Here is a 25,292-nt window from a genome sequence, read left to right on the forward strand (position 1 = left end):
TTGCCTTAATTACTGTAATCTTGTACTGTCTGTCCTTCCTACTTTTAAAGGTTGTAAATCTTTCTAAACTAAAGTAACATAGGGGTTGTGAAATTTTTCTCTTAGCGTAGCTGAAAATATCTGCCACTTGATGGACAAGCAAAGTTGCCTCCTAACCCGTTTCCCATTCAGTTCACCCTCAAAGCTTCTTTTTAAAAATCTTATAAAAGTGATAGAATTTTATACTACTGTTTTCTCCAGACTGTTAGGTATTATTTATAAACCTCTTATTAAAGAACCCACAAATTATTCCTCTTCACTGGCTAGCCCAGTCAAAACAGTGTGAAGAAAAAAAATGCAATTTTGAAATGAAAAATAAATGGGGTTTTTTTTTATAGGAATTGGAGCTCACATAAAACACAGGATGTGTTTTAAAGAAATACCCTCAAGATAGTTCTCTTGGTGCTGCCCCTCTGCCTTGGTCTCTCTGCTTAGGAGGCAAAAAGAGCTTCAGTTACACTCAGAAGTGGGGTTTAATTGATCAAATTTATTGTCAGGTCGCAGGGAGAGGGGCGTGACAAAAACATTCATGGGAATCAATTCAGGAATCAATTCATGTGATCATGAACCGGAAATCAATTGCAATCGAGGTCTAATTAATTTTAAGTCAAATTTCAATCAGGTTGATTAATTGAATGCACCTTAAAAATCACAAATTACCCCAATTGTTCATCCAGTTAATTGTGAACCCTTTCAAGTTTTCATGCAAATGAAATGAACATACACGCCACAGAAAATAGTGAACGTTAGGAACTAGTAAGGCAGCATGGAACCAGTGGTGAAATTGAATCACAGCTGGAGTTCAATCTGGACTCTGCCTCCACGAAGAAAAGGCAGGTGCTTCACACATTAATAAGTAAAAAGGTAAAGGGACCCCTGACCATTAGGTCCAGTCGTGACCGACTCTGGGGTTGCAGCGCTCATCTCCCTTTATTGGCCGAGGGAGCCGGCATACAGCTTCCGGGTCACGTGGCCAGCATGACTAAGCCGCTTCTGGCGAACCAGAGCAGCGCACGGAAATGCCGTTTACCTTTCCCCCCGGAGTGGTACCTATTTATCTACTTGCACTTTGACGTGCTTTCAAACTGCTAGGTGGACAGGAGCAGGGACTGAGCAACGGGAGCTCACCCCATCGCGGGGATTTGAACCGTCGACCTTCTGATCAGCAAGTCCTAGGCTCTGTGGTTTAACCCACAGCGCCACCCGCGTCCCCTTTAATAAGTAGGTGTAGGCAAAAGAAGTGGTTCTGGCCGCCAGACAGAGGGATAAGTAAAGGGCAAGAAGTATTTAAAAAGTGAATAGAAGTCTTGCGACAGACAACGCCAAGAGCATCTCCAGTTTCGAGCCAGATGGGAGGAACTTGAAAACCGCTTCCGGGAGCACCAAAATCAAAAGTTTCCAAGAAGCAACAAGTTCCTGCCTCAAGCTGGTTGTCCGTACAAATTCCACCTGGGCCCAGGATGCCAGCAATGGAGATGGGCAAAGCATGAATGAAGTCATGTCTACAGTAAGGGAATTTATGCCTGGTAACTGACCTAACGGTTCAATTGGTGGTGGGGATTTGACCCAGGAAATTGAAAAGGCACATAAAGCAGTGGCTTAAAGCTTTTTAGCCTTATAAACATAAATCTGGTCTGTTGATCAAATGACAGAAATCCACTAATATTTTTCAGTTTTTCTTTTTTTGAGAATGGCCATCCTGTCAAGTTCCCGGGTTCTTTATTTGCATTTAAAGAGATCTGAATAATAGCATAATAATATTTGGTGTGAACTAAACAGGAAATTTAGTTCATGACATGATTTGGAAAGTGGTCCAGTTTGGCTTGGACTGTTTTGCTGGCTGCTCATTTTGCTTTTTGGTCTGAATCAGAATTTCGCCTCAGGAAAAGCAAAGCTCTGTTTCTCCCCATTCACTGTTAGGGGATATAAATAAGTCTACAAATCCATTACCTTTTGACTGAATTGGATGAAATTTGCAGACATTTTAGCCTCTCACCCACTGCCTATGAGCGGCCAAAACATTTTGAATTTCAGACAAATAGGTGCAGGGATTTTTGTGCTGGGCACCTTATAAATTTTGCTTTGCTTAATTTTAACAGAACCACTTATAAGCTGCTACATTTCCCCCCAGAATTGGATTGAATTTGACAGTATGCTAGTCCATTCTGAGGGGATAAATACAGTTTCAAAAAGACTGGTGGATGCACAGAATTTCTTGCAAGGACGGCACTGAAGAGTTTAGGAGTGGCTAAAAATGATTCACATATCCCCGCCCTATGCCCTATTTGGTGGGCAATTCATATGAAAATAAGCTGTGCTATAGAAGTGCCCCTGGACAGTGGACAAGTTCCTTCTTCTGCATCCCTCTGAGAAGCACTGTGATCGGAAGTAAGTGCATCCTGCAAAAAATAAAATCAAATCCCTGATTAGAAACTAGAATTGTCATACAGAAAACCACAACCCCTCCTCTCTCCCTTGCTCCTTGCTCCTGTCTTTATATGAAGAGTTTGGGGAAATGTAATGATTTTAGGAGCACTGATGTGGCTCCAAGTTTTGGGTTGAGGACTCCTCAGAGGATACCCACATTGCCTTAGATAAGCCCCCCAGTCACTCTGAATCAGCCTGAACTTGTTCATCATCAAACCTTTATTGGCATCACTTACAAACATTCAGAATGAATAGGCCAGTGCGACCTTGTCGCCATTTCAACAGTACAGTCATTTTCCAAAGGGAAGAAGAGGCAAGCAATCTATTTCATCTCTGTGGGTCTCCAGCAAGGGCAGGATCCTGTAGCGCACTTCGCCGACAAAAAATCAAATAGAGGAACTTAGCTACTGTCTTGGTGAGCTCCTGGTCTCTCCCCTGTAATAAGAAGCGTATAACCTCTGTCTCTGGTTTCCATGTTGGAATACATTTTGTTGTTGTTGTTTAGTCATGTCCGACTCTTCATGACCCCATGGACCAGAGCATGCCAGGCACTCCTGTCTTGGTCAAACTCACTGTCCAACCATCTCGTCCTCTGTCATCCCCTTCTCCTTGTGCCCTCCATCTTTCCCAACATCAGGGTCTTTTCCAGGGAGTCTTCTCTTCTCATGAGGTGGCCAAAGTATTGGAGCCTCAGCTTCAGGACCTGTCCTTCCAGCGAGCACTCAGGGCTGATTTCCTTCAGAATGGATCGGTTTGATCTTCTTGCAGTCCATGGGACTCTCAAGAGTCTCCTCCAGCACCGTACTTTCAATTCTTTGGCGATCAGCCTTCTTTATGGAATACATAGATGGTCTAAAAATTATTGGCGGAGATCATCATACATTTTACATTTATGGGCCATGTGAGCTAGAGTTTCTACCAGGTGGGCATCACATGGGTAGATCCTATCTCCTTCTGCCATACCCGCAAACCTACCCCAAAGAAGGTTAGAAGGATTAGAATTGAACCTAGCCAGCGAAAAAGCCCTTCTTTCTTGTGGGTTAAATAAAAATTGTAAATAATTAAGGTTAAATTCCTGCACCCAAGAGAGTTGAAAATAAAGAGGGAACATGTTTTTTCCGCAGCTGAGATTAGTTCCTGGCAGTCTATGTCCCACAGCCTAGTTTTTAACATGGCCTTTGCGATTGGGAAAGCCACAGCACCCAGGAGATCCTCTGAAAGCCCGAGTTGCCGTATCTTTGTGCAAAACAGTTGTAGCCCTGGGGAAGGGAAGGAGTCAAACAGAACTTCGCTAAGTAAAGTATCTTTGTCTGCTGAAAAACCAATGTTTAGCCAGCATAAAAGAAAACTCGTACCTGAACTACTAGTTCAATCTATGCTCACGTGTGTTTCCTCTGTAAATAGCAGCTTTGGAGAAGCCTGGGCAGCCCCACACATTTTCTCACCATGCTGAGGTCCCCACGGAAAGCACTCGCCTAAATTTCAGAGGAAGTTTCCATTCACAACAATGGCACATTCCCTTGAGATGCAAACAGCAGCTTCAGAGAAGAGACTTTTGTCAAGTCCCTGGCAGGGTTTGTGTGAGAGAGTTAAACTTCCTCACCCACCAAGGTCCTGACGATGTTCAGGCTTCCCTAGCACTATTTATATACCATAAATATGCATGTTAATTGCATTCACACAAATAATGTCTCATTGTTTGAAGATGCTTCATAAAAAAACAATTAATTAAAAGTAATAGTAGTAGTAGTAGTAGTAGTATTAACCTACCTACCCTTATATGTTGCATTTCTGTGCCGTTGCTGGTTTGCATTTGGATAATATAATCCACTAAGAATCTTAGCCCTAGTACCTTCATTTTTCTTACGTTGCTTACTAGAGTTTGGTGAGGTATAAAATTTGATTAGAGAATTAGCTGCGTAAGCATAAAAGTGTGTTTGCAAATGTTCCCTTTGGCATAATCTTTTGCCCATTTTCACTCAGTGATATATCATTGTGAGTGCAATTATCCATTAGGGATCTTGTGCTTCTGTTTCTGTTTTGTTGCTTTGTTGTTTTGTAGGGTCAATTTGAGCGTTGTGCCTAGGGAGGTGGAATGTTTTTGCTTTTAATTTCATTGAACATTGGGGCTTCCTCAGATGTTACCACTTATTGCAAAGGCATAATGACCATCACCGAGTGTGCAATTGAACAAGGAAAAATAGCATGTGAGCCAAATGTTCCTAAATATGAGCTGCAGAAAATCTAATGGTTTCTGAAAAAGACTTAACAACCAGAGACTTGGTGGTATTTGTCAATGGCAAGACTCAGTAGTATTTCTGCCTTACACATGAACTTGCTTTGTACATCATGGTAAGCCAAATGGAGGAGGTCCTTCGCTAAAAACAGGAGGTCTTGTTTTGCTCCTTCCTGGTCTTTTTAACCATAGGACAAATATTGGCTAGAGATCATGTTTAGAGATGAAAGACCATTACAGTGGTACCTTGGGTTACAGATGCTTCAGGTTACAGGCTCCACTCACCCAGAAATAGTACCTTGGGTTAAGAACTTTGCTTCAGGATGAGAATAGAAATCGCGTGGCGGCAGTGGGAGGCCCCATTAGTTAAAGTGGTACCTCAGGTTAAGAACAGTTTCAGGTTAAGAACGGACCTCCAGAACAAATTAAGTTCTTAACCTGAGGTACCACTGTACGGTGATCCCCGGTTTGGATGATACACTAAGCTAACCTTTGGTTTAGCTTCTGTGTCGCCCGTTCAAGAAGACTGCCTGTTCCTTGTGATCAAATGAAGAGGCCCTTCCTTGTGTTCCCTCTATGGGCATAGCTGGTAGGCAGGGCCTTCTTGGTGGTATCACCAGTATTGTGGAACCGTTTACCCAGTGATGTCGAGATGGCCTCATCTCTGGCTGCCATCTGTTGACTTGTGAAGTCTTTTTCATATTGGCAGGTTTTTCACCTGGGAGGCTAGGGATTTTTACTTGTCCACTTAGTGGATGAAGTTGTCATTTGCTGTGCCTGCCTATTTTATGATTTGCTGTTAATGCTGTTATATTATCATATGGTGAATCTGGGCTCCTCCAGATGACCTGTATATTTTTTTTATTTATTTAGTTTTACGGCCATTGGCCCATATCGAAAACAATACATCAGAATTTATCCATAAACAATACAATTTAAACAGTTCCAAGTTAAAACACCCTTATAAAAACCAATTTTACTTAGTTAAGTAAACACTATACACAATAAGCTCCCTCTATGTAAACCGCAATTCCGATCCATCAGATTTTGGGGGGTATACATCTTAGTTCTGGCACTTATTGATGGTTCTTAAGTTTAGCTAAGCTGTCAGAAACATACAGTGGTCCATTTCTCTTCTTTTGAAATAAAACATTAATCAGGTATCTAGCGATTGCAAGGGATCTACTTGTATCTTCGTCGTTTAATAAGTATATTATTTGGGCTTCCTGAGGACTGTCAGTGATTCTCGATAAGTATGGGGCCAGAAACTTGGACCGTGAAGCCGAATGTAATGGACAACAGAAGATTATATGATATAACGATTCTATAGATCCGCTTTTACAGTCACAGAGGAGTGAGATCTGTCCGTTGGAGAGTCTGTTACCCAACACGTTTGATGGGAAAGCATTGAATCTAGCCATTGTAAAGGCATACCTGTGCGTCACCACAGATAAGGTAGTTAAGTAAGATGGAAGTTTCGTTGGTGGTGTTAAGCCAAGGTTTGTCGGCCAAGGTTTCATCCTGATTTGCTTGCACATAGCTGGTGTGGAGGTTAGGCAATGTATTGTCTTTATTGAGCATTTATCCTGGTTTGTTTGTTCATTCATCCCCCACTTTTCAGCGCATATCCTTGCCACTTTTCTAACCACAAAAAAATCATTGAGCGGAAGAGTTCTTTAATCCACTTTATTGTGCCAACCTAAATGGAACCAATCTTTAAATCAGAGCTTTCCAAACCATTTGTCGTGACACATTATGGTGTCGGTTGCAGTGTGTAGGTGTGTCACGCAAACACACTCCATGCTCCTCCCAGGGCTGGAAAGGGGTTAGTTAAACCTCTGGTTTGCTAGTAAAACTGAATTACTGTGTCGTGAAATGATGCATGTCTAAAAAGTGTGTCACCAACATGAAAAGTTTGGAAAGCTCTTCTTTAAATACTTTAAGCCACCTTCAATAGTTTTGCAATAGCATTAATAGGTGGAGTATATCTTAAAATAATATGCATTATAATAAAAAAGTAAAATAAATGTTGCAGTTCTGGAGACATCACTGTTCCTATGTTTGTTCCTTTGGCCTCTGGGAATAATAATCTCAAATCATTTTGGTAATCTGAGCTGTATTTCACTGTAAGAATGAGGTCCAAATACTTCTTTCCCTGAAGGTAGGAAGGTTTCCTGGGACCAGAGATGAAGGCATAAGAACTCTAGTTGCTACAGGAAAGTAGCCAATCTGGTCCATGAGGCTAATGCCTCTTTGAGACTTTTTTTTTTGGGTTGCTATATTAATGTCATCCTTCAATGCAAGGGAGTAGCAGAAGTTCACATTTCAAATCCTGTTGATGATCATGCTGCCGGTCACTGAACTCTTTTGGACATATTAGAATATGGGGCTGTTTATCCTCAAGCAAATCATCTCATTTAGTGTCAGGCTGCAACCCTTTATGAAACAGTTTTCTCTATCTTTAGCAAAGTTCAATGAAACTAATTATTTATACAGTGTAAATAAAAAAAAGATGTTGTCCAGCTGGGCAATGTGCTTTTACTGCTTATCTGTCAAGACAAGCAGCCCTGGCAAGTAAAAGGCTGAAATGTTTCATTTGAGCGATGCCTCTTTCTCAGTTGCAAACCAGAGTAGTTCTTATCAATTCATTTGTCAATGGGTGAATTTCCGTGATTCTGCTATGAATTACATTTACCTAGATCTTACATATGCTTCCTGCTAGTGGCAACTCTCTCTGAAAGATAGCTATGGAAACCAAACAGTTGGCCTTTGGCATGCACTGTATTGCATGAAAAGCACATACTTTCAGATAGAATTTTCCTAGGGGAAAACAACACTTTACAGGAAAAAAAATGAGTGGCTTTTTTCTTTCTTCTATTCTCATCTCAAATGGTTGCTTTATAACAATATCTGGATGGAGCAAGATGTTTGTAAATGCTGAACACTAGTCAACATTGTGTTCCTGTAAACTGCTAAGAGGAAGGTCAACTTGGTTAAAGAGGAGTTACGAACCCTACTCACAGTCCATACCAGAATATAATCCCTTTCTATCCCCTATAAAGACAATACTTCTGTTTTTGAATGCCCAGCAGGGCAACTCTGGGAGAGCTAAATGATCCCACTAAGTGCATTTATAAGGATGTTCTTCACAGAGAGAATTACAGTGTGATCTTCTCAGATTCCTTCATACAATAAATACAGTTGTGGTTATGCAAGCAATATATGGTGCATATTGGACTGAACAGTGTTTATTCTTACATTGTGGAATTTTTTTTAGTTTATTGTGATAAGAATCAACATTCACTTCAAAGATATTGTGTGCAGGGCTATCTCACAGATAGACAAAGGTTAATACATGCAAATGGCCAGTTGACCAAGATTAGTTGTGGAGGCACTTGGAATAAGCAGAGCCTCTCCAGAGCTGCTAAACTGATATCTGTCAAGGAAACAGAAGGTCAGGGTGAGAAAGCAAAAATCTTAAATGAGGACTGAGATTTTCATCTAGAGGTAACAGGTGGGGGGAAAGAGAGCTGTCATCTGTTGTAAGGAAAGTATTTAAGTTATAAATCAGTAGAAGGGGTAAATGTTTGCGATCAAAGGTTTCTTACATAAAATGTGGACCGATATAACAGCCGTAAAACACTGCAGCTTTAGCCTCCTATCAGATGAAATGTTTTGCTTTATTTCCCCCCAACAAAACTGGCTCTCTTTCAGCATTGACGGATCATTAGCTATTGGATAAGGAAGCTGAAGCATTTCATTACTTCTGCTCATTGGCCAGTTTATTTACTGCAGGGTGCTCAAATGGAATGACTTGCTCTGTCTGCAGCCAGGTGAAATGAATCTAACAGTATGCTTTTCCTCATCTTTAAATAACGGGGAAGAGGGGGCACACAATTCAATCCCCTGCCCCAAAGATGAAAACAGACCCCATTAGCTGGGTGGACTGAAATAATGAGTCACTCAGAACACTTCATTTTTAGTTAACATTTGGGATGGTGAAGCCCAATAATTGTATAATTAATCAGTCTCTCTCTCTCTCTTTTTTAACCCAATGATTTTTCAATTCTTTTAGAATAGGTATGCTGGAATATAGTTCTCATGTGTACAGTATTCCCACTTATCCCCCATGAAAGATTCAATGTTTATAATGATACAGAGAAGCCCCGTGGTTTATGGAAACACTGGATTAGCCTGTGTTGCATGTGTCCCTCTTGAATCTCTTTAAAAGTTCTAGTTCTGTGATCACTGCACCTCCTAGAGAGATTATCAGGGTGCCATGCACCATCCCATGTGCTTGCCATGCCACAACCACTTATGGAAGGGTAATCAGAAGAGTATTCAGGAAGCACTAACAGCGTAGCAGTGCATGTTTATGGTACCATGATGAACATGGCAAGTATCATAAGCTGCACCACTGGAGAATTGGTCAAAGCTATTTTATGAGATAGAGAAATGTGCATTTTAATTATTTATCCTCTCTCTCTAGATATACATACACATATGCATATGCATATGCATACTACTTGTTTTTTTAAAAAAAGTGGTTTACATTCTAGGGATGAGACTCAGAGCAACTGTCCTTTGCGCAGACCTAAAGGCATAATTCTATGTTCTTATCATTTGTTTAGAAACCACTAAGGTGGGATTTTAGGGACGCGGGTGGCGCTGTGGGTTAAACCACAGAGACTAGGGCTTGCCAATCAGAAGGTCGGCAGTTCGAATCCCTGTGAAGGGGTGAGCTCCCGTTGCTCGGTCCCTGCTCCTGCCACCCTAGCAGTTTGAAAGCACGTCAAAGTGCAAGTAGATAAATAGGTACTGCTCTGGTGGGAAGGTAAACGGTGTTTCCGTACACTGCTCTGGTTTGCCAGAAGCGGCTTAGTCATGCTGGCCACATGACCCGGAAGCTGTACGTCAGCTCCCTTGGTCAGTAAAGCGAGATGAGCGGCGCAGCCTCAGAGTCTGCGACTGGACCTAATGATCAGGGGTCCCTTTACCTTTACCTTTAAGGTGGGAGTTTAGTAGCTGTGTTGATGCACATTTTCAGCCAGGTATATATTCAGGAATGGGGTGCCACTATGGTCACAGGAATTGCTTCTGACTGTCTGTGATTAATTACCCAGTTCTTACATTGTAATTACTCTCGTAAGCATGTGTTCATGGATCTAGGGAATGCTCAGAGGGATAAAAGGAGTATTGTGTGAATTAGCCATTAGATGGAAATTGGCCATTTTTATTTCCTCTTTTGCAAGACACTGATATTTTGATAAGCCCCCTTGTTTCCCCAGTGAAAAACTAACTGAATAGACTTAGTTTTGATAGATAATATTTTCTCTATGAAAGGCATGGAATAATTCCAACTGTGTTCAAAAACAACTAAACCATTTCCTTGTTTTGGATTCTCAGAGAGAATTGGTATTTAAAAAAAATAAAATGATACATTTTTGGAGATAATTACTTTGTGAGCACTTATTTGCAAAGTACAATGCTGAGTTAACAATTTCAGATAAATTAAAAACAATAACTTCCTTACTTGATGTTTCTTTGAAATATCTAAATATGACCTTAAGGTACTGTTAATTAATTCGCAATTATTATCGGGCTCATCCTTGGAAGAGATCAGTCATTCCATGGTTAATTTTTCATAATTACTGCCATAGTTTTGCTAGGCACAACAGAGTGAAGAGGACTATCATGCCATGGCAATTATATTTAAGGTAACACATGCAGTGCTGTATAAATGATGTGGGATAATAGTCCTACTGCTAAAAAGATAAATAATCATAATACAATACAATGATTAAGGCAGTGATTCTCAAAGTTTTTCTCTCTGGGCCACACTTTCAGAATAAAATTTGCTTGCACCACACCATTTTTTTGGGTAAGAAATTGGAAAGCACAACTAGGATTATCCTCAATATCGCTTGATGTTCTTGCTCTCATTTTGAAAAGATCAATCCGTATTCTGCAAATAGAAAAAAAAAACTTTAATATAATACTGTACTATACTACACTGAAATGTTTCTTTGATTGTCCTTGAATCTTCCTGCCACAGTTGCCATCCTCTCCTGCCACAACACCACCCTTTGAGAACCACTGGCACAAGGTGTTTTCAAACAGTACCTATAGTGTGCTGAATCACAGCATTTGTCAGAACCTTCTCAATGACCATCTCTTATCTCAGCCGTGTTTCATTTGTCTGAAGTGATAAGAGGCACTGCTGCTGTTCCTTGGCATCTTCCTCTATCTCCTCCGGTTTGAAATACTTCCATTCTCAACATACAAATTCTGAAGAACACCACCACCACCTGTGGTTCATTTATGGCTTTTTAATGACATCCAAAGCAGCGCTAGTCAATGTGGTCAGGTTGTTCCAGACCACTAGCTGTGCTGTCTGGCGCCGATCGTAATTGAAGCCCACCAGCATCTGAAGGGGACCGCATTCACTCCCCCCATGTTGGACCATGTTTCCCTGACAATTGGTTTTGCTGACTGAGGCTGGTGGGAATTGTATTCGCTGGGATGCAGAAGGTTGTTCTTAATTTTCAGAACCTCACATCCTTGAGATTATTTCCTATTAACATATCTAATTGTTGCCATGACAGTGACATGGGTTTTAATGATGATATTACTTGATTGAACTTTTGGCAGTAACTACTATGTTATTCTTTCTGACAGCTATTCTAGGCAACGAACTCTGATCATTTTCACTTACTATCCTCCATAGTGAGCTCATATAATGTTTTTGTTTTTAATTCTTTTTTCCTTGCATCTCACAACCTGGACAACAGGTTGAAAGTCAGCACATGCTCAGTATCGGAGGTAGAGGGACGGATTTAGTTTGCCAGTCACAGGAATATAGACTATATGTTCACCTAGCCCTAGATTGTCTCCTCTGAGTTTGAGAATGGTTCTCCAGGGTCTCAAGCAGCTAGGGATTCTTCCCATCCCACTACCTGCTTACCTAATTCTCTTTGAGATGCTAGGGATTGAACCTGGGACTTTCTACAAGCAAAGCATGTGTTCTACCACTGAGATGGCTTCCTCATTTTACAGGTCTTTGTTTGACACGCCTCTGACACCCGACTTCTTCTCTTAAAAGATATATTGTATTACATGTTCTGACTTAAGGCATATCTTGAGTGGCTTGTGTGAAAATACTTATATCCTGCTTTTCTGTTGTATGTAGTAGATAGGAGCATCCAAGGTGACTTACAATCAGTAGGACGTTACATATCCCATATTTATATCTATATCTATCTCTATCTATATGCTTTGTCACTATATGTTCAGTGCAGTGGAGTGGCCTAAATCTAACCTTGAGACAATGGCATGGTGCTTTCATAAATGCAGTAGAGGGTAGTCCATCAGCAAGATGCACTTAGCTAGCTCTCCATTACCTGCCTCTTTACAACCAACCAACCCTTGGGCTTGCCATGGCTGTCAACTTCCTCCTCCTTAGTTTTGCCCTTGCAGAACTCACCAGAGAGGAGGACAGTGACATCACTAGCATTAGTTGACCACTTGTCATTGGCTTCAGTTCTCCTTACCATTGCCTCCCCCACCCCGGCCTTTTGCCATTCCAGCCCCAAAGGGCACTAGCCACCACTGCTTTGATGTCTTACTGAAATCATTTCAGCTTCAAGGGGGTAGTTTCATGGACTGGCTGGATGCAGAGGAATGGTGGGAGGCATCAGCTGTGGAACCCCCAATGGCGGAAATGACTGGTAGAATCCGTGACCAGGGAGAAGAGTCGGTGGAGGAAGATTGGAAGAAATTCAAAGACTATCTGCAGAAACATTGCAAAATTAAAGAATGTTAGAGTGATGTTGGATTGAAAATAAGTGGCTTCCAGCTGTACAGGATTTAAAGTTACAGATAGATTAAGATTAAGGATTAGGATTAAAAAAGTTTAAGGAAATGGAAACTTGGTTTTTAAGAGGTAAAATTTTAATGTCATATTATATTAAGATTAAAGATTGGGATTAAAAAAGAGGGAAAGAAATTGCTGGACAAACAATTTGAACTGGAATACAAAAGAGGGAGGTATGAGGAGGTCCAGAAAATAAGTAAATTTAAAGATGGAGATGAAAAGGTGATATTGTTTTTAACTGTTTTTTTTTTGTCTTTTGTTTTTTGTTCTTTTTTTTCTTTTTCGGACGATGTATTGTGTATTTTTGAATTGTGTATTTATGTGTTCTTTTTATCGGAAACTTTAATAAATATCATTTAAAAAAAAAAAAAGCCGTGGAACCCCCAGGGAAGAAGGAGGCTCAGAGCCCAAGGAGTGGTGGCAGGGCAGTGATGAGTGGTCAGAGGGAGAAACCTGGGAGGAGGAGGTGTCAGAAGCTGAAGAGGTAACAGGGTTTAGTGAGCAGGGAGAGTCTGTGACAGAGAGAAGTCCAGAAGCAGAAGGGGTAGCAGGCGAGGAGAGAGGCCAAGAGGCAGAGATGAGTCAGGCTGGTGAAGAAGTCAGGGTATCTTCCCCGCTTGCTGCTACAAGCTCCCCCCCCCCCCCATTTCCCAGGACCAGGAGAGGTATGAAGAGGACAGAACACCGGCGTAGTCTCAGATTGCTTGGGAAGGACCTGAGAGAGAGGGAGACTTAGTTGTGTGAAGGTAGGGATCTTCAGTCCCCGCAACTGCCTCATAGGAGCAAGACCTACTGAGAAGAGTTGCTATGCTCATTAGACCTGGAATTCCTGAACAGATCTTGGTTCTTCTAATAAATTATTTCATGTGATTTATTGCTGACCCACTCCTGACAGGTGAAAACTAGTTCATACCATGTCGGCCTGCAATAAAAGCTTGGGTTGAGGAAGTTGCTTCACAGCTGCCATTAAATACACATGATCGCTTAGGAGGACACTCTTGTCTCCTGTAATGCCACTGATGGTTTTTCTTTCTTTCTTCTTTTTTGCCAATAATGATCTTTCTTGTTTTCAGCATTCCTATGCACCAGCTCCCCACCCCATGGCTCCTCCCAGCCCCAGTACTAATAGTAGCAACAACAACAGCAGCAACAGCAGCAGCGGCGGCGAGCAGTTGAGTAAAACCAACCTGTACATCCGAGGCCTTCCACCCGGCACCACCGACCAGGACCTTATCAAGCTGTGCCAGCCGTAAGTATAGTGATTTGTTACCCTTCCGGCGGCTAAGGCATGTGCCTGAGTGTCACGTCTACAAGGACAAATTGTCCCAAGCAGCTTCTAACCTCGCAGAGGCAGGTTTATTTATGTGCAAATGAAGTAGTTAGGTGCAAGGTATAGCTGACAGTGGCAGCACCCGATAAAGGATAACTTGCATCTTTTTAGCTCAAGTGTGATAAAAATCTTCCTGACAACCTGAGCTGGGAAGAAGCATAATTTGACCCGCAGAGTCTTTGGAGAGTGTGAAGGAGAGGCAGCTGCTTGATCCCAGGTGGGGGGGATGCATTAGTGGTTGCTAGGGAAACTTGCTGGGGTTGAAAAAGAGAGGGTATGGTAGGCAGGCAACAGATAGAAGTCCCCGCTCTCCTATTGCAGCAGCAACTTTTTAGGATATGTGGAATGGCCGCTTGAAAATCTTAACGCTGCCAGATTAGTGCATTGGATCAAAATTAAGTTCTTTTGAACAAGAGCTACCATAAATCTTCTTAATTGGAACGAAACGGAGGGACTGAAATATATTGGTGTCTTATTTCTGCATACCTCTCTGTAACTGAACGTTATAGCAGAGAACATTGAATGACAGTATTCATGCAACCAAACAAAGGGGAATTTTTTAAAGAGAAATTATGGGGGAACCCGTGGCAGCTCACAGAGATTTGTGCTTGCTGCTCCCTGCTGCAAACCTCCTCCCCCGCTACCCGCTTTTCCAGAAGAAAGCAAGTCTTAAATCTGCTTCACATGGCACTGCGACATCAGTGTTTGCATGGTGTGTGTTGTGGAGAAGCTTGTGAAGTGTGAAGGGGAGATGACTGCCACTGAACACATAGTGAGCATATTCCTGGCAGCCAATACTTTCCTAAACACATATATCTCCACTCCAGCGTGATCTCCCCTTCAAATGAATTAAAAAAACCCACATGGCTGCATTCATCCTGCCAAACATCTCCTATTCCTCCTGGAATGGGGAGTAAAGGTAAAAAAGGTAAGGTAAAGGACCCCTGGACGGTTAAGTCTAGTCAAACACGACTATGGGGTTGTGGTGCTCATCTTGCTTTCAGGCCGAGGGAGTCAGTGTTTGTCTCCAGACAGCTTTCCGGGACATGTGGCCAGCATGACAACTGTTTCTGACGCAGTGGGACACCGTGACAGAAACCAGAGGGCACAGAAATGCCGTTTACCTTCCCACTACAGTGGTACCTATTTATCTGCTTGCACTGTCATGCTTTCGAACTGCTAGGTTGCAAGAGCTGGGACAGAGCAATGGGAGCCCACTCCATCGTGGGGATTTGAACCGCCAACCTTCTGATTGGCAAACCCAAGAGGCTCAGTGTTTCAGACCACAGCGCCACCCACATCCTCCAAATGGGGAGTAGGGCTTGCCAATCAGAAGGTCAGTGCAGTGTACCGCTCCGGCAGGAAGGTAAGCAGCGTTTCCATGTGATGCTCTGGTTCGCCAGAAGCAGCTTAGTCATGCTGGCCAAATGACCTGGAAGATGTCTGCGGACAAATGCCAGCTCCCTCAGCCTATAGAGCGAGATGGGCGCTGCAACCCCAGAGTCGTCCGCAACTGGACCTAATGGTCAGGGGTCCCTTTACCTTTAAGCATTGAAGTCTTGTGATGGACTAATGTATGTGCCTGACTTCTGGATATACCGTAATTGCACTGGGTGGTGCGCAACTGCATTTTACTCAAGAGTAGACCTGTTGAAGTTAATGGACCTAACTTAGTCATGCTCATTAATCTCAGTAGGTCTGCTTTAGTTCCCTAGCCCATGTCAACTTTTATATTTTAAACAGAAGGCCATAATCACTCAATTATAGCTCTCGAGTGGCCCCTCTTTCTGTCAACAGCGTGCAATTCTGCCTTGGCTCTGTAGCATTTCCTCAAAGTTCACATTTGTGTCAGTCCCTCCTTTACATTGATCTTCTGTTGTTTGGATTTCTGCCTCCTTTCGGGCTTGACAGCCATTTCAGTGGTGGGAGAGAGATGCTGGAGGCAGCAGTGGGAGCTTGCTGGTAGTGAACATTTTGATTGGCTAAGCAGAGGAAATGGGCAGAAGCCTCTCTGTCGGTGGAAATGCCTTAATGACTGTGGGGAAAGACACTGATTCCAGCAGTGACTTAGCAAGTGAAGTGACACTGGGAAAGCAACATGGAAGGGATGCAGTAGCCGTTCTTCTCTGTTGTATTTCCGCTATTCAGAGGTGTCCTGGTATCTAGAGCCATAGGAGGAGCTTCCATAGCTGGAGCAAAGGGTGTGTGATGTATGGAACCATTCAGTAAGGAAGCATTGCTGAATTTTTCAAAGACCACTTCCTGATTGTTGGGTCTAAAGCTGTGAGTCTAGCAGGGATCTATAGACATGCTTTGTTGCCTGTGCTTGTTGTTTTGTTCCTATTCATGTTGCATCTTTTTGAGCTTCAAATAAAGTCATTTGAGTTTGTATGCTGCTTTTGGCTTGAAGCCGACACTGAACAGAGTAGCAAGAACATTTAGCAAGAACTTTGAGCAGATGGTTGGGTTGGAGCAGCTTGGCAGGGGAAATGAAACTTACTTATTTTCATTTTCACTTTATTTATTAAATTTGCATCCTGCCCTTCCTCACAAAGGAGCCCAGGGCGCTATATATATATATAGATATAGATATAGATATAGATATAGATAGATATATATAACACAAAATGACAAAACGGTACAATTTAACATAGAATAAAGACATATTTAAAGCATTGTACTGTGTCCAGTTCTGGGCACCACAATTTAAGAACGATATTGACCAGCTGGGATGTTTGGAGAGGAGGACAACCAAAATGATAAAGGATAAGGAAATCAAGCCTTGGGAGGAATGGTTGAAGGAATTGGGTTTGTTTAGCTTGGCAAAGAGCAGACTGAGAGGAGATATGACAGCAGTCTTCAGATATCTAAAGGGCTGTCACATGGGAAATGGAGCAAGCTTGTTTTCTTCTGCTCCAGAGGCCAATGGATTCGAGTTACATGAAAGGAAATCCTGACTTAACACCAGGAAGAATTTTCTGACAGCAAGAGCTGTTTGACAATGGGTGGACTCCCTTTGGAAGTGGTGGACTCTCTTGCTTGGAGACTTTTAAGCAGAGATTGGATGTAGGGTTGCCATATGTTCTCTTTTTCCAGGACACGTCCTCTTTTTCATGGATACTCATCATAGCGATCCATAGTTAAAAGTAGAAGTCGGGAAAAGTGTCTTCTTTTTTTGCTTTTCAAAATATGGCAACCTTATATGGCCATCTGTCTTGGATGCTTTAGTTGAGATTCCTGAGTTGTAGGGGTTGGACTTAGATGACCCTCAGAGTCCCTTCCAACTGTGCAACTCTATTCTGGCGAACTGGCCACGCTCCCTTAAATCTGCCTCTGGAAGGAGTATGCACCCATGGCCTTTGTATAAGGAAGCTTGAAGGGGTTGACTTTCTCCAACAAAGCCCTGCCACATCGTTCACCTTGCAGTGTCCTCTCACTTCAATGCCCCACATTTCCTAAATGCTCACCAAACTTTTCTGCAAATCCAGCCACCTAATCTCCACCACAGGGGCCTTGCTTCATTCTGAATGGAGACGTCAGCTTGCATGTTTTCTTCATATTTATAAATTTGATAGGCAGGTTGCCATCTTGTTAAGAACAGAAGAATAAGTAGAGCCTGGCCAATAAAACTTGATGGTTTTATTTCTTACCTGAATACAAAATAGGTTGCTGCTTGAAACCTGATCGAATGTATAGCGCAGAATGGCCAAAGATGCCAGTTAGCCATTAAAATGTCTAATCTGCTTACATATGTGGTTTATTTTACTGTCACTGTTTACATGCCACCCAGTAAGTCTCTGGGCAGCTTATAATGAAAGTTAAAAGGAGTTGCATTAAAAAATAAAAGCATGAAATATAATACAGCATGAAACCAGTGGCCATAAAACAAAGCTCACAGTAGCACCACAGATTCACAGGTCTTAAAACCCCAGATATATCCACTAAAATATAATTACCTGAAAGTTTTTAGGGGAGAAGGGAGAGGGCTTACAGATTCCTGCTATTCACCTTCTTGTAAAAAAATAAATAAAAAATGCACAAGAACTTGGGTATCCAAAGTATCTAATACATGCCTGTACTTCAAAAATCAATTTTAAAAAAGAATGAAATGATTAAAAAATCTTTGATTACTTATTACATTTATATCCTGCCTTTCCTCCAAGTAGCTGTAGACCAGGGGTAGGCAACCTAAGGCCCGGGGGCCGGATGCAGCCCATTCGCCTTCTCAATCAGCATGTTTTTACATGTCGAATGTGTCCTTTTATTTAAAATGCATCTCTGGATTATTTGTGGGGCATAGGAATTTGTTCATCCCCCCCCCCCAAAAAATAATCCGGCCCCCCACAAGGTCTGAGGGACAGTGGACCGGCCCCCTGCTGAAAAGGTTTGCTGACCCCTGCTCTAGACAAATGTACACAATTCTCCCTTCCCCTAATTTAACCTGCTTCCTTCCGGGACACATTAACCGGCCCAGCATTACCCAGTAAGCTTCATGGCTGAGTGTGGTATTCAAATCTGGGTGTTCCTGTAGTTAATACAAGACAGTGCCGGATTTAGGGTTGTATGCGCAGTTCCCCCAAACAGGGTCCTGAGTCTAAGGGGCGCAAAACAACAACAACAACAACAACAACAACCTATATTTATACGGGTACCTACTAGGAAGATCCATAAAAAAGCAAGTGCACCAAAATGAATTACAGTGAAAATAAGAATTATTTTTTTTTGGGGGGGGGAGCCAAATTTTGTTCTCGCTCAAAGTGCCATATTACCAAAGTCCAGGCCTGCCCCATACTGTAGCCACTTTGCCATTCCACTTCCAAACTTACAACCGTCCAAAGGTTTGGCCAACCTTTGGCTGGGGTTGGGTGAAATCACTTCTCCTCTTTCACATTTTGGCGCATCTGATTTTTCAGGGTGGGAAACGCTCCAAAGCAGGAGCTTTGGAGTTCCATTTGCCCGGAAGCAGCCATTCTTGTTTTTTCTACAAATACCTTGTCTGGAGAGGGGAGTTTTGAGGGGAAATGGTGGCTGCTGGAGCAATGAGGCGTTTCAGTAGGTTTTACTGCTGAAGATTGCCTGCCTCCATGCTTCCAATTCACCGAAATATGACCGCCCTGGTTTGCCAGGGGGACTGCATTTCAGATTAGCCCCATTTTGTGGCAGACTAAACTATGTAAGCAAGAGTTCATGGACCTAGGAGTTGGGGAGGTGATCTGTGGAGGATCATACAATAAACTTACAGCATATAAACAATATTCTTTGGTCTCTCCCAGATCTGCAGTTCTCTTATCTGCCCCCAACACCATGCTTTCATTTGTCTTTTCACTTGTGACAGTCGCAGAGAATTTCAGAAAAGATTACATGGTCTAATCCACAACAGGTGTAAAAACACAACTAGCGGTAGTCTAATTTATACCAGCTGGCATTTTAACATTCAAGAGTCCAAAAAACCCCCACCCCAAAACACCCCACATTTTTTCGTTTATTTGCTCGTTACCTTAGCCATATCTCACAAGGGTAATGCCTAATAGCACAGAACTGTTGTGGTTGTCTAGGGTAGCTTGCAGTCCATGGGACATATGGCACAGCAAACTTTATGGCCCTTGTAAGTTCTTATAGAGTTATGGAATCATAGATTTGTAGAATTGGAAGAGTCCCTGGGGGTCAACTAGCCCAACTCTGTGCAATGCTGGAATATAAGAATCCCTAAGACAGCCACTTCAGCCATTTTCTGTGCCATCCAGTCATAAATATGTTGTTGTTGTTGTTTAGTCGTTTAGTCGTGTCCAACTCTTTGTGACCCCATGGACCAGAGCACGCCAGGCACTCCTGTCTTCCACTGCCTCCTGCAGTTTGGTCAAACTCACTGTCCAACCATCTCGTCCTCTGTCGTCCCCTTCTCCTTGTGCCCTCCATCTTTCCCACATCAGGGTCTTTTCCAGGGAGTCTTCTCTTCTCACGAGGTGGCCAAAGTATTGGAGCCTCAGCTTCAGGACCTGTCCTTCCAGTGAGCACTCAGGGCTGATTTCCTTCAGAATGGTTCGGTTTTATCTTCTTGCAGTCCATGGGACTCTCAAGACTCTCCAGCACCATAATTCAAATGTGTCCTCAGAACTAAGTCTTTAATGGGATTTGCTCCCAGGAAGTGTGCATAAAACCATAGAATTGTATAGTTGGAAGGGGCTACCAGGGTCATTTAGTCCAACCCTGCTATGCAGAAATCTTTCACTCATCGTGAGACTCGAACTCATGACCTTGGGATTTAGAGTCTCATTCTCTACTGTCTGAGCTACCCACAGCCTTAATGCATATTCACAGGGTAAATAGACACTTGGAGTTTTGCATGCTTTGTGGCACAAGATTCACTCCCTCTAACTTAGACAGTGAGTGTGGGTGGGTAGCAAGTATCTCTCTTTTTGCCATTATTCTCTGAAGGTTATACAGACTTTGAGAGCATCACAACCCCATCATTAAGCCCAGCAAATATAAAGGGAAATGATATGAGGCTGGAGAACCCTTTCTAAATGAATGTGGGGAAAGTTCTCAACCAGGCTCTTTGTTTTTTTGTCAACAATCCTTTTTTCTAAGCCTCTGCTGTTAATAAAGGCCGTTATTTATATGGTTCCAAAGAATGGGATGGCACTTAGTACAGTTTTAATTGGCCTTAATTGGTGTGTAGTTCCGGAGAGTGAAAGAAAGTAGGTTTTCATGTTTGATAAGTGTCATTGTTATCTAAGCCTCCTGACACTTCCGCATCTCGATGGTGTGCCTTTTTGTGTGTGATGTGTGCAGCGCACTGAATAGAAAATAGCCCGCTGGAATGCTAGTGACACTCCTGCTGCAGAGTCCATTACGCACAATGCCAGACATTTTTGACAAATGGATCGACACCATCAAACCTTTTATCAATTTAAGGGTAACCTTGTCACAGTAGTCTGTCAAGCAGTGCAGATAGAACTACTGTACAAGAAAACAAGTCGTCATGAACTCAATGGTAACCAAGTAAATAAGGAAAAGGGGGAAAAAATGTTGCTGGAAGGTTTTTCTTTGCTGCGTTACATTTGATCTTGAGAAATGTGTAGACTCTTTTACGGTGGAAGAAAGGCATCTACGTTTCCTGCTTCCGGCGGGAGCAGCCAGTGTGGCACAATTGTTAGAATGTTGGGCTAACACCTGGGAGTGCAGGGTTCGAATCATCTCTCAACAATGAAGCTCACTGAGTGACCTTGGGCCACTCACCATCTCCTAGCCTAACCTACCTCACAGGGTTGTTGTAAAGATGAAATGGGGAGGAGGAGAACCATGCGCATCACCTTGGAAGATAAAGGTGATCTATATATCTATATTTCTAGCTATCTAATAAAATAGAATAAAAATTAATTTGTTGCAGCAAAATCAACAGAGTCCCGCGGTGCCACAATGACTAAGAAATTAATCATAGCATAAGCTTTCATTGACTACAGTCCACTTCCTCAGATATGTAAAGGTAAAGGGACCCCTGACCATTAGGTCCAGTCGTGGCCGACTCTGGGGTTGCGGCGCTCCTCTCGCTTTACTGGCCGAGGGAGCCAGCGTACAGCTTCCGGGTCATGTCGCTAGCATGACTAAGCTGCTTTTGGCAAACCAGAGCAGCGCACGGAAACGCAGTTTACCTTCCCGCCGGAGCGGTACCTATTTATCTACTTGCACTTTGACGTGCTTTTGAACTGCTAGGTGTGCAGGAGATGGGACCGAGCAACGGGAGCTCACCCCATCGCAGGGATTCGAACCGCCGACCTTCTGATTGGCAAGCCCTACTCCCCATTCGGAGGATGTGGGTGGCGCTGTGGTCTAAACCAATGAGCCTCTTGAGCTTGCCGATCAGAAGGTCGGGGGTTCAAATCCCCACGATGTACAACGAAAATGAAACTGTAGGTGAAATATGTATTTAAATATGTGTACATATCTGAGAATGGACGCGGGTGGCGCTGTGGGTTAAACCATAGAGCCTAGGACTTGCCGATCAGAAGGTTATTCCATTTTAGCCCTGTTGACTTTGTTGGAAATCAACTCTTAAGTGAGTGATCTGGCAATATAAATCAATTCAAATTAAATATTATTAATACCATCCGCATTTGAAAAAAATGTTTTAATAGTTTTGCATACTTTAAATGTCATTCCTCTAAACTAGTATTTTTCTCTGACCATGAATTTGAATGAATTTGATTATCTCAATCTTCAAACCATTTATACCTGAACAGTTTCACTACCTCTGATAGGACTGCTATAGAGTAAATGACTTGATTGCAATCACAGCAAAATTGAAGTATTACTAGTCTTGTTATCTTTTCTTTTACTACCCAGTTTGTTTTCCTTATTTATATTAGATACTGTGTCAAGCAGCCAGATCTAATTTCTGTAAGGTATGGACCAAAGTCAAAGAGCGTTAATTTACAAACTCAAACAATTGCACATAAAGACAGAGAAATCTGAGTAGTAGTCTGATGAAGTTGTCTGAAGGAGAATCTTGGCTCCCTAAGTTTATTAGCATCCATGCTGTCATGATTATCATTGGTGCTGCCTTTACTCAGAAACTCCCACATTCCATTATCAGAGATATGCTTGTGCATTGAGTCATAGCCCCATTCTTTTCCAAGGACAACAAAATTACATTGATAACTTTATCCATCTTAGTTGCTAGAGAATCCTATTCTTTGCAGTCACTTTGCATAGCTCCACCCCCATGGAAGTTGATGGGCACTTCCTGTGTTTTTTAAAAACTATGTGTGGGGGCTATTTTTCTGTTTTGTTTTGCTTTTTTAAAAATAAAACTGGTTGTAAACTCGAGAATATTTTGATACGTTTTAATGTTTCAGTAGTCTGCTATTTGTTTGTTTGTTAAACAGTTTAAAAGGAAAAGTGGGATATAAATGCTTTTAAATAAAACAACATTAAATGCTTATTCCCCAAACAGATTATTACACTGTTGGCTGCAAAAAAGCTCACAGAAAAAGTCGTTATATAACCCAGGTTGTGACGCCATCAGAGGTATAACAATGTTTCATGCTTAAAATAAAGCATGGTTGGCAAAAAAAATCCTATTCATATTAAAATACTGTTAGAAGTTGTGGGGGAATCTGTAAGAACCATTTCTGTGTTTATTTAGAAGTAACGTGTTGAAATATAATAATAATAATAATAATAATAATAATGAAAGTTGCCAGCCCTGGATCAGCAATCCACAACTGAATTAAACAGCTCTAATATTTTAACCTTGAGCAGAATTATAGAGCTGGTGCCAAAGTATTTTAAAAGTATCCAGAATTCTCTGGCTATGAGCATCTTAGCTTTTGTGGTATTTCACATTTCAAAAACTCTTAACAATAATTCTTCAAACAGAAATACTCTCCAGGATTGGACCTCTGTTGTTCTGGATTCCTCATAGTTAGCTGCTTATTTTATAACTTGGGTTTCGGTTCCTTTAAAATGAGCAGGAGTGGACCCTGTGATGATCCACTCTGTTACCAAGCCTTTCCCCAAAGCTCTGCTGCAGGTGGAGATAATTGTTGTCTAATGAAGCTAGCTAGCTAGAGAGCAAAGGCTGTGGGACCTTTCTGAAGTCAGGCCAGGGCTTCTTTTCAGCCAGAACTCCGTCCTGGCACCTCTCAGGTAGCTTCTGGCATCTCTCAGGTGGGCGCCATCACGAGGGAGAGAATGAGGGAGGCATTTGTGGTGAGTTCTGGCTCCTCTTTTTCTAGAAAAATAGCACCCCTGGCACTTGAGGCCTGCCTTGTAGAGTACATTTCCTGCTTATTCTGCTGTGTGGAATGAATCTGCTTCCTGAATGGTCCTCACGAGAAACAACTTTGTTAGGTATGCATGCTTGCCTCATTTTCTACCACCATGCCAGTTCTCAGAGGCAACATTTGGCACAACAGGTTATATTGACAGAGGAGACAGATGCTGTTGTACCCGTTTGTGGTTGTGTTCCATGGTGTTTTTTTATGTTGCTCTACACACCAGAGAAGGTTACCTGATTTGTTTTACTGTACCAAACTCCTATTCAGTGAAGCTTTCGTCTGTACATGCACGTCATCCGCTCATGTGCAATGGCTGTCTCAAATGTACACACCTCAGCTTGACCGCAGCTTGCGTTTACAAATCAGATGGGTGGTGGTTTGAGGGAAAATGCACCAGACAGTGCTGTTTCTCAAGGAACTACAAGATACATGTGGATCGTGGCTAACATTGTGTGCAGTCTTGCTTCAAACACCAGTGGCGAGAGCTCACGGGAGCCAGAAGTAAATGGCACAGAGTCAAAGCTTGACATAAATGGATTCATTCTGAAGTATTGGATGTTAAGAAAATGCAGAGAGTGGCACGACTGTATGATTGGCACACTGCAAGTGTGTGGGTTGGAATGGCACAATGCATGTAGCCTTAAACATCTTAGATATTTCTTGGCCACGTTTCATGTATTATCCTGCCCCACCCGCCCCACCCCGGTTTTCAGTTGTAAACATTAACTGTTGCTCATTCTTAACTTATCACAGGGCATTAAACGATCGGGGAGTGGGGGAAGCCAGGCTATTCCCTCACAGGTTTCTTACCAAAGTATGGATCATGGTTTGTTATAGTTGGCTATGTAATTCAAACATCATTAGGCCTCTGATACATATACAAAGTTCTGCATGTACAGAAGCCTCTGTATTTCTTTCTGTATGTTAGGAAACAAAACACTTATTAGTATGGTTTTAGGCACCAGGTAAGGGACGCAGGTGGCGCTGTGGGTTAAACCACAGAGCCTAGGACTTGCCGATCAGAAGGTCGGCGGTTCGAATCCCCGCGACGGGGTGAGCTCCCATTGCTCGGTCCCTGCTCCTGCCAACCTAGCAGTTCAAAAGCACATCAAAGTGCAAGTAGATAAATAAGTACCGCTCCAGCGGGAAGGTAGACAGCGTTTCCGTGCGCTGCTTTGGTTCGCCAGAAGCGGCTTAGTTATCCTGGCCACATGACCTGGAAGTTATACGCCGGCTTCCTCAGCCAATAAAGCGAGATGAGCGCCTCAACCCCAGAGTTGGTCACGACTGGACCTAATGGTCAGAGGTCCCTTTACATTTATGTAGGCACCAGGTGTGTGTGTGTGTGTGTGTGTGTGTGTGTGTGTGTGTTTTAAAAAATATATATTTAATCAGGATTTGGTTGGCTTAGTTTGCTTTCTTGTGGATTGGCTGCTGGTTTTAGATTTTTTGCAATTCTTAATAACAGGTTTGTCACAGAGTGTGTTTCTAATTAGGTTGTAAGCCTCCACTAGCTAGGTAGAAAGGAAAGATAAAATGTTCAGTATTAGTGATCAGGAAACATCTGGGCAAATAGTTATTTTTCAACTGCAAGAGGCATAGGAGTCA

General features: G+C 42.4%; 1 protein-coding gene across 9 annotated transcripts in view; it reads left to right on the plus strand.

Annotated features, from left to right (window-relative positions):
* Positions 1 to 25,292, plus strand: part of RBMS3 (RNA binding motif single stranded interacting protein 3) — a gene marked incomplete at its 3' end in the record, with an annotated part of 764,091 nt that overhangs the window by 384,912 nt on the left and 353,887 nt on the right. For all 9 annotated transcript variants that reach the window (XM_080974855.1, XM_080974854.1, XM_080974853.1 and 6 more), the window contains one exon: positions 13,649 to 13,824. In XM_080974855.1, coding sequence (XP_080830981.1) covers positions 13,649 to 13,824 — 176 coding nt within the window. The remainder of the gene's footprint in view (positions 1 to 13,648; positions 13,825 to 25,292) is intronic.

Source organism: Podarcis pityusensis, assembly GCF_964106645.2.
Source record: "Podarcis pityusensis genome assembly, chromosome: 12".
NCBI classification, from domain to species: domain Eukaryota; kingdom Metazoa; phylum Chordata; class Lepidosauria; order Squamata; family Lacertidae; genus Podarcis; species Podarcis pityusensis.